This window comes from Sebastes umbrosus, chromosome 3 (genome assembly GCF_015220745.1).
Source record: "Sebastes umbrosus isolate fSebUmb1 chromosome 3, fSebUmb1.pri, whole genome shotgun sequence".
Classification (NCBI taxonomy): domain Eukaryota; kingdom Metazoa; phylum Chordata; class Actinopteri; order Perciformes; family Sebastidae; genus Sebastes; species Sebastes umbrosus.
In genome coordinates this window covers 7,827,501-7,841,284 of record NC_051271.1, presented here as the reverse complement: position 1 = coordinate 7,841,284, position 13,784 = coordinate 7,827,501, and the positions used below count along the sequence as shown (strand labels likewise).

The 13,784-nt window shown below is 42.8% G+C and overlaps 2 protein-coding genes across 2 annotated transcripts in view; one reads left to right on the top strand and one right to left on the bottom strand.

The window, feature by feature from the left end:
- Nucleotides 1–4,617: 4,617 nt before the first annotated feature.
- Nucleotides 4,618–11,011, top strand: LOC119485356 (CCN family member 1-like). Its single transcript, XM_037764900.1, has 6 exons — nucleotides 4,618–4,822; nucleotides 5,622–5,835; nucleotides 6,647–6,894; nucleotides 7,376–7,514; nucleotides 8,603–8,784; nucleotides 9,722–11,011. Exons 1-6 carry the CDS (start codon nucleotides 4,772–4,774, stop codon nucleotides 10,025–10,027), a joined length of 1,140 nt encoding a protein of 379 aa, XP_037620828.1. The 5' UTR covers nucleotides 4,618–4,771; the 3' UTR covers nucleotides 10,028–11,011.
- Nucleotides 11,012–11,258: 247 nt separating this feature from the next.
- LOC119485355 (ATP-dependent RNA helicase DDX39A-like) overlaps nucleotides 11,259–13,784 on the bottom strand; it is a 5,974-nt gene continuing 3,448 nt past the window's right edge. Inside the window, exons 4-10 of the mRNA XM_037764899.1 lie at nucleotides 13,442–13,718; nucleotides 13,197–13,315; nucleotides 12,709–12,840; nucleotides 12,456–12,565; nucleotides 12,072–12,216; nucleotides 11,804–11,951; nucleotides 11,259–11,529 (exon numbers count right to left, since the gene is read on the bottom strand). Coding sequence (XP_037620827.1) covers nucleotides 11,513–11,529; nucleotides 11,804–11,951; nucleotides 12,072–12,216; nucleotides 12,456–12,565; nucleotides 12,709–12,840; nucleotides 13,197–13,315; nucleotides 13,442–13,718 — 948 coding nt within the window. The 3' untranslated portion in view covers nucleotides 11,259–11,512. The remainder of the gene's footprint in view (nucleotides 11,530–11,803; nucleotides 11,952–12,071; nucleotides 12,217–12,455; nucleotides 12,566–12,708; nucleotides 12,841–13,196; nucleotides 13,316–13,441; nucleotides 13,719–13,784) is intronic.

The following is a 13,784-nucleotide window of genomic DNA, read 5'->3' as shown; positions in this document are numbered from 1 at the left end:
TACTGAACATAGGTATGTAGGTCACCCCCAAAGAAGACTGTTTATGCCGATACACGTGGGTTGTAACCCATCTTAAAATGTGCCAGCATTGTCTGTTTTTAGTATTTCACAATGAAATAGCCATCGAATGAAAGGCTTTTTAACTTTTTGCTGGAAGAGTGTCTTGGACCTTCCTTCTTTTGTGAACTGAACTTACTTGTACTTTACTTGAGTGTTTCCATTTTTCTTCTACTCAATACTTCTACTCCACCAAATTACAGAGGCAAGGCAAGTTTATTTATACAGCACATTACAGCAACAAGGCAATTCAAAGTGCTTTACATAAGACAGAAAGCAGAAAGCATTGAGACAAAGTGCACAAGAAACACATTATATAGAAAGACATTTAAATACTATTAAATACAGTCATTAAATATCCAAGAGAATACCGTTGGACAGAGCCAGGCTACCTGTCTTTGTGCTAAGCTGTAAGCAAATGCTGGCTGTTGAACAGAGAGATATAGTGGTTGTAATGGAGGGTATATGCAGGTATACTGGATATACCCTCTTTTTCTGGCGGTTTACAGTATAGCCACCTATCAGCCATTGGAATATTTAGGAGTGTATACCCACTTTCTCATCGATAATACACCCACCTCATCAACCACCACTAGACACATACTGTATGAGAGCAGTATCTTACCATCTAACTCTCTCAAGCGTATTTCCCAAAATGTCAAATAATGCTTTAAGTAAATTAACTGAATACTTCTAACACTGAAAACTATGATTACCTGTAAGAACATACTTCTTGATTGAATTAGGAGCAAATTTGCCCTGACTGTGACTCCGACTCTGGTTTGAATCTCAGCTTGGAAGAAAAGTTATTCCCATCTATCTCCCAGGATACAATGCAGACGGAATAAATATAACCATGAAACTTCTCACAGACCAGCGCTTACATTCAGTGAATGATTTTCCCATCTAAAAAAGACTGGTCTACGTCACACGAGATTAGTTTTACATCTCTGATTTCCTCTCGTTTGGCATCAGAGAGGAAGCTGAAAACAGAAGCCGTCACAGGACTTTGAAAGCTCCCCCTGTACCGTGACCACCGGAGGATTAAAATAGATGGACCATGACTTTGTCTCCTTGGACACACCATTAGAGTGATGACTGACAGCTTCCTGACGTGGTTTCCTTTTTTAAATTGAGTCATGACTCCAGTCCACAAGTCAGGCAGGTAGCGGCAGAACAAAGACGAATGTTAGTTCTCTAAAGTCGATTCAACAAAGGAAAATACTGGTTGAACACCAGTACACAACATGTTTTTGGTTTTGTTGTGAAATTCAGGAGGAGTTTAGTTTGTAAGGTTACATGTGATTAAATGAATACTTGTTGGGTTTTCTTTGACATTATTAGCTTGTGTTGGCAGGTAAAAGAAAGTGTCCAATCTCAAGGAATAAGATTGATTTTGTAATTAGCATCATTACTGATTTAAAGTCTCTTTTTGTTTTTGTGAGGACTGAAATCAGCTCAATGAATCATAAAATGTTCAAACGTGCCAAAGGCTGGAGAAAGATTTAGTTGAGGGGAGGAACAGGAAAGATGAACAGCTGGGGATGTTTACTGTGTCTGTAACTCACATTCATCTCTCTGTCTCTCCCTTGTTAGGAGTGTTTATGTAACTACATTAGGACATTGATGAGAGAGGACTGAAAAACACCCGACATTTGTCACATGGATGAAGAAGCAGAGGGGTGTCCATCTTTAGCACAAGTCATGAAATTCTCTCAATTTCTGAAGGAAAATTTGTTAATTTATTATCGTATTTTATGATTTAGATTCAAGATTCAAATATTTATTTGTCTGTCACTGCAGTGTAATAATACAACAGAGAAAAATACAATGACATTATTTAAATAAGGAACATTATGAAAAACACATTTATGCAAAAGAAAATAGAGAGCCAAAGTATGTGCATTACAGAAAATAATGGCAACTTAAATAAGTAATTAAACATTGTTTAAGGAAAACAGGATATGGAATATGGAGCACAACTTTATTAATTAATTATATTTAATAGGGATGATACACAATACCATACATTAATTGCACCAGATAACCAGTGTGGTGGCAGTTTCTGTTAAAACAAGACACAAACCAACGTAACAACTTGTCTTTCAGTGAATTTAATAAAAAGGCATACATTAATAACTAAAACATCTGCAGATGGACTGCAGATGGACTCACGAGCACAGCCACCTGTTGTGGACTGTAGCAAGTGAGCCCCGAATACAAAGAGTAGTCAGTATTTATACATTTAAAGCATAACATGAAGATAAGTGCAAAGAAGAAAAGAAGAGAAGGATAGAAAGTGTATCAATGTGTCAGCACACAGCAGACAACAGAGCATCACAAGACATAACAAGTATTTCAGCAATCTGTTGTTTGCAGTTACAGAGAACTAAAATGTCAGGTCACTGTCCTATGGTGACGAAGTTGAACATGTGAGGCCCTGAGATTATCTAAAGGTACAGTGTTAAACTGCAGATATGAAAATTGCCATTACACCAGCTAAAAGGTCATTTTCATCTGTTTCAACTGGGTTGGGTCCGACAATGATGTGCAGGTTGGCCCAAACTCAAAGGTACAGTGTGTACGATTTTAGTGGCATCTAGTGGTGTGGTTGCAGAATGCAACCAGCTGAGTACCCCTCCGCTCAAGCTTTGTTTATACTCGCATGAGACACCGTGGCGCGGGCACTACAAGCATGCACAGAGGCGTTTAAGCTCAGTGCGTTGTTCATTGCAATATGCTCCGAAAAGCCAGGAGGTGTACAAACCAAATATTCTATGGATAAGCAAGAAGTCAACGAGTGGTACTGGAAATGAAAGTAGGCTGCCTGGCAACGGTAGTAAACACTAAACACCGACGTACATACCGCCAAACATTGCTTTGTGCACTGTAATTATTACCGTCGCGTACCTCTAAGTCAAAATGACTTTCTGTCTCTCGGTGCTTCCCCTTAGGTCGCCACTCTTTTCATGACACCTTTTTTTAGCTTTTACCAAACAATAATAATCAAACAATTTCTTCTCGAAGGCGTCCATGTTGAAATGAAAAGCGCAGTGCTCACAGTCGGCGCGTAGAGTTACAAAAATTCAGAGGTGCTCCACAAACCACCATGACAACTTCGCAAACCACGCAAAAACCATGATGACGTAATTTTCTGGCGCCCGCACCTCATGCCGGCTTCCAAACCAAGCTTCACTTCTCCCTTTCCAATTATGTTGGAGAACTACGGTGGCCTTCAGGTAACGTAAAAATGTAAATGGATCTCTTTAGAGACAGTGTTTTGTTTGTCCGTTCTGGGCTACTGTAGAAACATGGCGGAGCAACATGGCGTACTCCATGGAGAGGACCAACTCCCTATATAGATATGACGGGCTCATTTTAAGCTAACACAACGATTCTTAGTTTCAGGTACACTAATGAAAACATAGCTACGAATATTATATTCCATTTATGCTACTAAATCCCCCAAAATGTTACACACCGTTCTTTTAAAACTGAATCAATCACCTATTTTAAGCCTGAAACAGAATATGGGTTATAGATCATTACCTCCTGTATGAGGGCGAGGTTTAACTAACCTACAGAGATTTCCCAGCACCTGAGACCACCACAGCCCAATGCTGAGAAACCATGTGAGATGTTTGGCTTTCTAAGCCAGAACTATGCACGCAGCCTATATACATGGACATTCATAGCTGGAATCTTACTTTCAAGCCTCTGCCTATCACATTTCTCTCATCAAAGGAGGTCTCTGTGTCAGGGCAGGTGTGGCTGAAAACCTGCGGTTGAAAAAGCGAAGACAGTGGAAGAGGAGGAGGAGGAGGAGGCCAACCCTCACATGAGCTGCCCTTAAAACAATAATCTTGCTTTCACCCTCGACTCCACCATTCTTTCCAAGTGATCATATCCTCATCATTCCCATGTCAGCACCATATGTGGTTAGAAATAATAGTCAGGGACAGCTGAATTCAAGATGAACAGCAAAACAATCAAAATACACCTTTGAAAAACTATGGAAACACATTTTCTCTGATGGGCACAGACAGAGAAGGGCGTGTTGACGCTCTCTCTGCCAGCTGCTATTATCTTACTATTTGCTTAACACACTCCACTTTAATTTTCTGTCCTGGCACCTACATTAGTCTGGAAAAACAGAGGGAATTCCTCCTCCTCCTTTCTCTTTTTCTTTTTTTTTCCCCCAGAGGTGGAGGTCCTATTAATGTTCCCATGCTGTCTGGAACCAGCTGAATATATTTACTTAGTGTTAGCAGAGCGGCGGCCACAAAAGCAGGAATGTGCCTGAGTGTGACTTGAAAGCGGCTGTTACATTTTAATTTTTAACCCATAAAATAAATACAGAGAAAGCCCTGCAGAATTTTTATGAATGGCTGCATTCATTCCAAAAACACGCCCACCAATCAGCGAGCTGTCCTCACGGTGAAGCCACGCCCCCGTTTGGAATGTTGGGGCTGCTTCCTGCACTCTGATTGGTTGGAAGTATGGAGAAGGGGGCGTGGTCTCCCAGAGGCTCACCACCGGGTATAAATTAGATTTTAGACACTTAGCCCAGTAGAATAACAAGGACTGCGGTCCAAAAGAGACTGAAACTCAGTGTGAAACTACTTAAGACTATAGCAACCGCTCAGTGGAGTGGAGCTTGAAGATTTCATTTTATCTTTATTTGTATTTTTCTTAAACTTGTCAAAGGCTAATCATGGCATTTCTGATCTACCTGACTGTACTGACAACAGCCGTCATCACACAGGTAAAATTATTCTCTCCTAACTCTATTTACAGAATGTTTTTTGTTTTTTTAAAGATTGAGATTAATGTGTAATCTGCTCTTGATAGTAGCTATAAATGTGATTAAACTTTGATCTCTAGAGTATGAACAGCATAAACTGGTGTAAACAAACACCTTCAACATCAGATTACTGATGTAACTTTATGTCTGTCAGCCTAAAAAGTGCAATACAAAGTTTGGTAAATAGGTGGGGTTAGTTATCACTCTGCTTACATAACATTGTAAAGGCTTCTTCTGAGGCTGGTTGTCATTTCTGGTAAGCAGCATGCCTACTCATGTCTCCTTTTTTTTTTTTTTTTAAAGTACAGTGACATTTTGATTTCCTCAGACTGAAACAAGTTGGCTCTAGTGCTGGAGCGATGACTCAAACTCCGAGTCAGCAGGGGACTGGGCACAAACCCTGAGCTGTCTAGACACTCTGGCCAGCAGTGACTTGACTTAGTACTTACTGTACTGCAGTGCTTTGTGTGTGGAAGAATTCAAAATGATTCACAAACCCTGAGATGATACAGAATCAGAAATGACCATGCTCTTCCTCACACTTGGAAAAAAAGCTAGTACTAGTGTACTGATGATGACTTCAGCACCCATACATTGTGTCTCTATAAGACATGCCAAGAATGCCCTTTGTTGAAGCTGCACTGTAACAAGTCTATGGGTTTTTCTTCTCTTTTCTTGGCTGTAGAAAATGTTGCATGACTCAGATCATTTGTCTGAAGATATGATCTCCACTCTCTGCTCTCTCCCTCATCCCTCCCAGGTGACCGCTAGCTGCCCAGCAGTGTGTGAGTGCCCCGACGAGCCCCTGGTTTGCCCTCCGGGAGTTAGCAGCGTGCCAGACGGATGTGGGTGCTGCAAGGTGTGCGCCTCGCAGCTCAACCAGGACTGCGGCCACATGAGGCCTTGCGACCACCACAAAGGGCTGGAGTGTAATTACGGCAACGATGTGACCATGGCCTGGGGCATCTGTCGAGGTGAGAGAGAGGAGGGAACAGGGAGGGAATCTCACTCAGAAAATAGCTTCCTATACTACAGCTATTTGCACTGCTCACCCGATGGAGGGCATAGTGTTAACATGGAAAAAGAATCCTATATTTAAAATGACGAAGGTGAATGTGCTTTAAAAGCCAAAAGGTTGTGATATCTGTGCAGCAATATACAAAAGATGTCCAGGACATCGATGTTAATTGAACATCCTTTCCATAAAGTCAAAGCCATCACAACACGGTGATTAAGCAACATTTAACCGTGCCCTTCTGGGAACAAGACAGGAGGGTATTTTAATGAGTAGTATATGTTTTATGGCAGCGACAGGGGGTTTCAAAGATAAAAATACACCTTCCATCTGCACCGTGCCGGTGCTGCCCCACAAACTATGAATAGCTGGTTCCTCCACGCCTCGGAGACAAGGAGTCTGACACTTCCTGTCTCCTTATTTCCACTGACCTTTCCATCCTAGTGGTCCTCTGTGTGATCATTGTGCACTGTTGCCATGTGAAGTCATTGTGTGTGGGTTTTTGGTCAAGTCAGGAGGAACTTTACTCAACAGCTGTTGAAATAAGAGCACATGGTGAATTCTTCTTAACATACTTAACATCCCTTTTAGACTTTAAAGGATGTCCTGTAGAAACTGAGATACCTAACTAACCTATGGATTGTGCCAGGAATACCCCTGTTTGCCCTTTTGCTTTATGCACAACAACAGCCAGTTTGTTCACATGACCAATCTGCAATTTGCGAGTCATTAAATGTTTGGTTTCAGCTGAGTAAAATGTGTCTTTCCAGCAAAATCAGAGGGACGAACGTGCGAGTACAACGGCAGGATTTACCAGAACGGCGAGAGCTTCCGTGCCGGCTGTAAACACCAGTGTACCTGCATCGATGGCGCCGTCGGCTGTGCTCCTCTCTGCTCCAACAAGCTGCCGCAGGCCTCTCTATCCTGCCCCTACCCACGGCTCGTCAGGATACCCGGGCAGTGCTGCTTCAGTGTGGACTGCCATAAGGGCACCTGGCGGCTCCCACCTAAGCATCAGGTACGTTTCTTTTCATGTCATAGCAAAGGACTCTCTTAGGAAGTGTTTGGCACACATGGCACAAATTGGAAACATATTTTATGGATGTATAAAACAAAGGTGATTGGGATGAAAGAGTGATTTCTGCAAAACAAAAACAATTTAAATATATATTTTTAATCAAACAATTACCAAAACTGACCAAAACTTCAAGATGGAAGATTTTAAGTTTATTATGATCACATAAGATCATAAGAAAAACATCAGATCATTACAATTAAGAAGCTGCAACCAGAGAATATTTGTAACCTAATCGAAAACAAAAGACTCGTACAGGTAGAAAGGAGTAAAGTGTCTCTCCTCTGACCTACTGCCCTGAAGTAATCCCCTGATAATCAGGGTGCCATGGTGATAACACTGTGAAAAACACATAAAAGATAGCTGGACTGCGGCACAGATGAATCCCCAGCACTGTCTCATCTTATCTTATCTCTCATCACAGGTGCCTCCGCCGCAACAGCACCTGCCCAGACGTCAGCACCATCCTGCCCCACACCAGCCTGACAACGAGCTGGCCAACGGGCTCGCAGACGCCAAGGCCAGCGGCTGGGAGAATGAACATGGCTACAAACACCTGCCTGGTGAGAGAAAGGGAGACTGAGAGGAGAATATTTAGTGTTTATCGTCACTAACATTTTTGTTTCGTTAGTTATTTTAAAGAGGACCTATTGTGCTTTTCTCCTTTCCTTTAGTGTGTTATATAGTTTTTTGTGCATGTAAAAGGTCTGAAAAGTTACAAAGTCCATGCCAAAGGGAGTTACTCTCCCCAACAGAAACACTGCTCCTGAACTGCCTAAAACTCCTTGATTGAAGTCCCGCCTTTTCTTCAGTAACATGGTGATGTCACCAAGTAACACAATTGCATAATACCTGCCTAGCCGCTAGTTTGGCACGCCCTCAAACAAAGCTGCGTAGAATGGAGCTGGATTGGAGTCTGAGGAGTTTGGTTCGGTTGACCAATCACAACAGTGGGCCAGCTGACCAATCAGAGCAGACTGGGCTTTTTTGACACAGACAGAGGGTGAAAGGATGTGCACCTTAAAATTAGCATAATAGGTCCTCTTTAAATTGGGTGCTGAATATCACAGAGTTTGCAATGTAATTAAGTTAACCGTAATCATAAGAAATAATTAAAATACTGTTACATAAAAACGGGTAATCTAACATTCAGTGGTTCTCAAACCTTTTGGCTTGTGTTAAAACAGCGCTCTGTTTATTGTGACCCCAGGCTGTGACCAGTTCAACTGAAAAGTAATTATTCCTCCTCAGACTGCTGCATGATCAACCATTCACGAGAAAAAGAGTCTGCAGCCATGCTAGCAGCTCTGTGAGGCTGCACTTTGGCACAGTGGTGCTTTGATGCTATAAACCATAAACCAAAGGATTGGACAAATAAAATGTTGGCCTGATGTTGGCGCTGGATGGAAGATCAAGGGGTCACCAGTAACCAAAGTCCTTCATCCTCTGGGCATCATGAATGTTCATACCAAATGTCATGGCTATCAATTCAATGGTTGTTGAGATATTTCAGGACCAGAGTAGAGGACCAACCGACCAATATCGCCATCCATAGAGCCACACTGCTAATGTAGCTAACAAGTAAAGAGACCACTGGCGTAACTGATGTGTATGATTTTTTTCTTTTTCTCCCTCCTTCTGGGCTCCTCAGTGTGGAACCATCTGAAGGAGAAGAAGTGTCCCGTCCAGACCACTGACTGGTCCCAGTGCTCCAGCAGCTGTGGGATGGGCGTTTCCTCTCGCATCACCAACAAGAACCCCGAGTGCAAGCTGGAGAGAGAGACGAGGATCTGCACCGTACGGCCGTGCCACGGCCTGACCGTCCCCGCCAAGGTGAGGCGGACTGAACTTGACTTGAACTGACGGAGAGCCAGACAGAGTGCGGAGGTCGAATATTCACTCGTTACTGCCAAGAGAACTTCTTATCACAACAACAACTTATCTCTCACACAGTGAAACCTAAACGCCTTGTGATAACAGGCATCAGTAAGGCATTATTTCACCTCTTATCTATCCATGTCAGACTACGCAGGGGGAAAACAATACCTGCTCATTTTTTTTGCTCTGCTTCCTTGTTTCCATCTTTAATCTAAAGAGCAGAGGCAGAGAATGAATCGTTTGACCTTCTGGCCGCTGAGTAAATATGCTGTTAGAGCTAAAGCCATCTTTATCCCGAGTTGAAGAACAGAGATTATCTCGGCGGTACTTTCAGGAAAGCTCTGCATCCAGTGGGAACCGGGCAGTGCTGATTTTACTCGGCGGCGTTTTGGTGGCAGGCAGGCGCCTTTTTAAATATAGTCCCCCACCCCCGGCATTCCTGCCAAGCAACTGTCCATAGCTAGGCCCCGTCTGTGTACTCAGAGTCCAGGGAAGCGGTGTGTCTATATTAATCCTCCATGTTGGACACACACTAAGAGCTCTTTGCTCTGCTCTACTGAGTTAAAAGCTCTGGTGCCAGGAACGATCATAGGTGTCAGTGTGTTTAACAGAAAGGCACACTCCGATGTTAAATAAATGTAAAATTAATCACTTTAATCTAAAAATAATCCCTCCCTCAATCCCTGTTTTGGCATAACAAATTGAAGTCTGGCTCTCTTAATGTGAAACTAATGAGTTTGAGTGTAAAGCTGCTTAAATTTGCTGTTATGTAAAAGGACAGGGCAGATAAAAGTCAGATGTTATAATGTAAATCTTCATATGACTTGTTTGCTACTGAAGCCAATTAGAAACATCAGCCTATGACACTTTTACTTTTATCATCCAACCACAGAAAGGGAAGAAGTGCTCCCCGACCCAGAAGGCTCCGGAGCCCGTCCGCCTGTCCTATGGAGAATGCACAAGTGTCCGCCTTTACCGGCCCAACTACTGCGGCGTGTGCACGGACGGACGGTGCTGCTCGCCGCGGCGCACACGCACCGTACCCGTGACCTTCGTCTGCCTGGACGGCGAGCGTTTCCAGAGGTCGGCCATGTTCATCCAGTCGTGTAAATGCAGCGACGACTGCGGCCACCTCAACGAAGTGGCCCTCCCTCCGCAGCAGTGGATGTACGGAGACACACACCAGTTCATAGACTAGTGCTGAAGAGGATGTTTAATTTTATCTTAATGTGATGAGGTCAACTTTCTTGATGAAGGAAGACACTTCAAGACTAGGGGCCATTTTTTTTCTCTCATCTGGCTCCAAATGAGTGAAGACCACAGGCACCCAAAGGGCCGCCTCGGTTTTATTCTCAATCATAAAGGCAACCCTTGATTGTGATATTATTGTGTGACCGGAGTGGATTGTACACTTGCCCGCTCCTGTTCAAACAGACATGGGACCTAAATTAGAGCCCTGTAGCGTCCCTGGACCTCCTCCTCTCTGGACTGATTGCTGGTTCAGGTGTGGAGGATTTATTTTTTTATTTTTAGAGACCCTCAGATCAGCCTGAGAGGAGAAACACTACAAGAGCAACAAAGCACTTTGTTTAGCACTGAAACTTAAGAACTAGAACTATGACCGCAGTGCCCAAGGATCACCTCACCTGCAACAATAGCCTCACATACTGTGACGGTGGATGACTCCATATCCCACAATGCACTGTGACTACTCAGCAACAAGCAAAAGAATCTTTTGCAGCTTTATGTAGAAAGAAAATGTGGACTTATAAAACCAGCACAGCATGTTATGAATATAAACAGACTGTGCCTTTTTTTGGCATACTGACATGACAAGCCATTTATATTTACACACTGCAATGAATGACACTGTTCCTGTGTAATTCAGACTGTTGAAATGATAAGGAACGCTATCTGGACCTGACACGAGCGTTCAGCAAGGACTGGACCAACGCCAATTGATTTCTTGTTTGTGCATTAAATGCAGCTTAGAGAAATGTCTTACACACACCTATTTGAGAATTTATTTTGGATCGCACTATATTCTGTAAATATATTTTCTTTATTTGGATCCAAGTTTGTATTATTGTCACATTTATATACGTCCGTGGATTGAGACACTTCATTGTAGCTGTCACACGTTTGTGTTGGTCCATCCATGTGATAAAAACTGGCTGCTGAGCTCAAGTTTCATGAGGTTTTATTTTAACTTAACTTGCACAGTTTCAAACTTGGCAGCCAGTTCAAAGTTGCCATGTGTTTGGGAAAACAGTCTAACAGCTAAGTCTTCAAACTACGATGATGGCGCCCTCTGCTTGTGAAGATAGTTAACTACAACACTGTTTGTATTTTATATGATACTGTTGTAGTAACTATGTTTAATTTAACATCTGAAAAGACATTAATTAAAAACAACCAACACCATTAAATAAGGTATAAAAAAGTTTATTTCTGCAACCAAAACAATATATCCATGTTTTAACAAGGAAAACACTAAAACAAGCACCCTGCAAAGACATAAAATTAAAAAAAAAAAAAAAAGTTGTTTTATTATTACGAACTTGCCAACTTATATGGTAGGAGGGACTTTAAAATAAAATGTTGAGGGGGTTTTTTTTTTCTTCACCAAAATACAGCAACACCAAGGGTCACACACGATCTTCACTGGAAAGACACCTCAGACTCATCTGGACTGTTCAACTGCAAAGAGAGAAAGGAACGTTTTTAAGAAGGGCAAAAATATGTGATGTACCTTTGTACACAGGCAATCAAATAGGATGTCACAGATCAATGTATTTATGCTTTGCCTTTTTGTGTCATTCCATGTTTTCTACAACCAGATAAAGTTCAAGAGCAAATAGCCACCATGTTCACAGTGAAGGGATGGTGTATAAATCACTTGCTAAACGCCAGCATACACATGTACAAAGACTGGTCAAGTGCAAGGCGGCTTGTGAGCAACAACAGAACTTACTGTAGGAGGAGATATCAATCTCCTCTGGTAGCTCTGCTACGTTGACCTCAAAGCGGTCTTGGACGTCGTTCAGGGTCTTGGCGTCGGCCTCGTCAGATACAAAGGTGACGGCCAGGCCTTTGGTGCCAAACCTGCCAGCACGAGCCACCTGAGGTAGAGAGAGAAGAAGTTTTGGTAAATTTGGTACAAGCTACAGCCCCCCCTGTATGTGGTAAAATATACAGATGTCTGACATAGAAAACATAAATTATATTATATCTGGACTGACTCTGTGAAGGTATGTGTCAGAATCCTCTGGCATGTCGTAGTTGAAGACAATGTTGACTCGCTCAATGTCCATGCCTCGGCCAAACAGGTTGGTGGCAACCAGGATTCGCCGCTGGAAGTCTTTAAACTGCTGGTACCGGGATAACCTGGGGCGGGGATGAGAAGATAATATTCCAAAGTTAGACTAAGCACATAAACTGCCAACATCTCCAACAATATTACACATAAATCTGGTTGTAAATTCTTCACCAGATACTTGCCTAAGAACAAATTACAGTACTGTAATGAGCTGTTTGTGATTTTTCATGCTCAGGATATTGAAATTAGAAAAGCTACTGTTGAATTCAAAGTGTGAACAAAAAGATGAGAATCAAAAGGCACCTACCGCTCCTCTTGTGCCATGCCCCTGTGAATGGCGATGGCAGGGAAATTCTGCTCCACCAGCAGCTGGGACAGAGCCACACAGCGATGTACTGACTTAACAAAGATCACCACCTAAAAAGGAACCAAAAGAAAAAGCTTGTATATATTTTCTGGGAATGGCAAAGACATCAATGAGATAAAAGTCACTGAAATCACCACAAATATCTCCCTCTAGAGGACAAGAAACTCTAACTTTAAATGACTGGTAGCTCTACCTGGTTGAACTCGAGGACATCGAGCAGGTCGAAAAGCTTTCGGTTCTTCTCGCTGTCCTTCAGCTTGCAGTAATACTGCTGTAAGCCGTGGAGCGTCAGCTTGGTCTCGTCATCCACAAACACTTCCATGGGCTACACAGGAAGAGAGAGGAGCCAAACGTTAGTCTCTCACACACATACACAGCTACAACGGCATGCAATTTTCTGAAGTTTTGGCTCGCTGAACCTGTTCTCCTAGACTGCAGCAGAGCCAGGAGGACTGACTGTCCTGACCGAGCCAAATCTGCCGAGGAGGATCACTTTGCCCCTCTGATATGGCCACTTATGGCACTGACAGCCACAAGTGGGCAAAGCTACGAGGGACTTTGCAACAAACACTGAACCAATGTTTATCGTAATGTGAACATGCATAAAAAAGGATACATAATAGCTGAATGAAGAACAGTGGGTAGAATTTGAAAGATTCATAAATCTTGACGGTAACTCACATCCTGCATGAACTTGCGGCAGACAGGGCGGATATCTTTGCTTAGCGTTGCACTGAACATCATAACCTGCTTCTCATGAGGTGTCACCCTGAAGATTTCCTGGACGTCGCGCCTCATGTCTGTCAGAGAAAAAAAAAATAAGAAAAAATTTGAATGAATTGCATTTTGATTCGTCTTTGTATAACAAATAAATCAGAAACATTTTAATCTATATCTATAGAAACACTTCTGTTCCTCTTACTCACCCAGCTGCTCCAGCATCCTATCGCACTCGTCAAGCACAAAGTGCTTGATGTTCTTCACGTTGAGGGTCTTGTTGCGGATGAGGGCCAGGGTCCGTCCTGGAGTTCCTACGACAATGTGAGGGCAGTTCTTCTTCAGGACTTCCTCGTCCTTCTTGATGGCCAGGCCACCGAAGAACACCGACACCTTGACGGTGGGCATGTACTTGGAGAAGCGCTCGTACTCTTTGCTGATCTGGAAGGCCAACTCTCGCGTGTGGCACATTACAAGGACAGACACCTGGCATACAGGAAACAAAGACATTAGTCTTATTAACTGCCAGCTAGACATCTACCAACATCTGAT

Coding starts and splice junctions, on each gene's coding strand:
- LOC119485356 (XM_037764900.1), top strand. CDS start 4,772: ATGGCATTTCTGATCTACCTGACTGTACTGACAACAGCCGTCATCACA. Junction 5,836..6,646: donor GGCCTGGGGCATCTGTCGAG/GTGAGAGAGAGG, acceptor GTGTCTTTCCAG/CAAAATCAGAGGGACGAACG. Junction 6,895..7,375: donor GGCTCCCACCTAAGCATCAG/GTACGTTTCTTT, acceptor CTCTCATCACAG/GTGCCTCCGCCGCAACAGCA.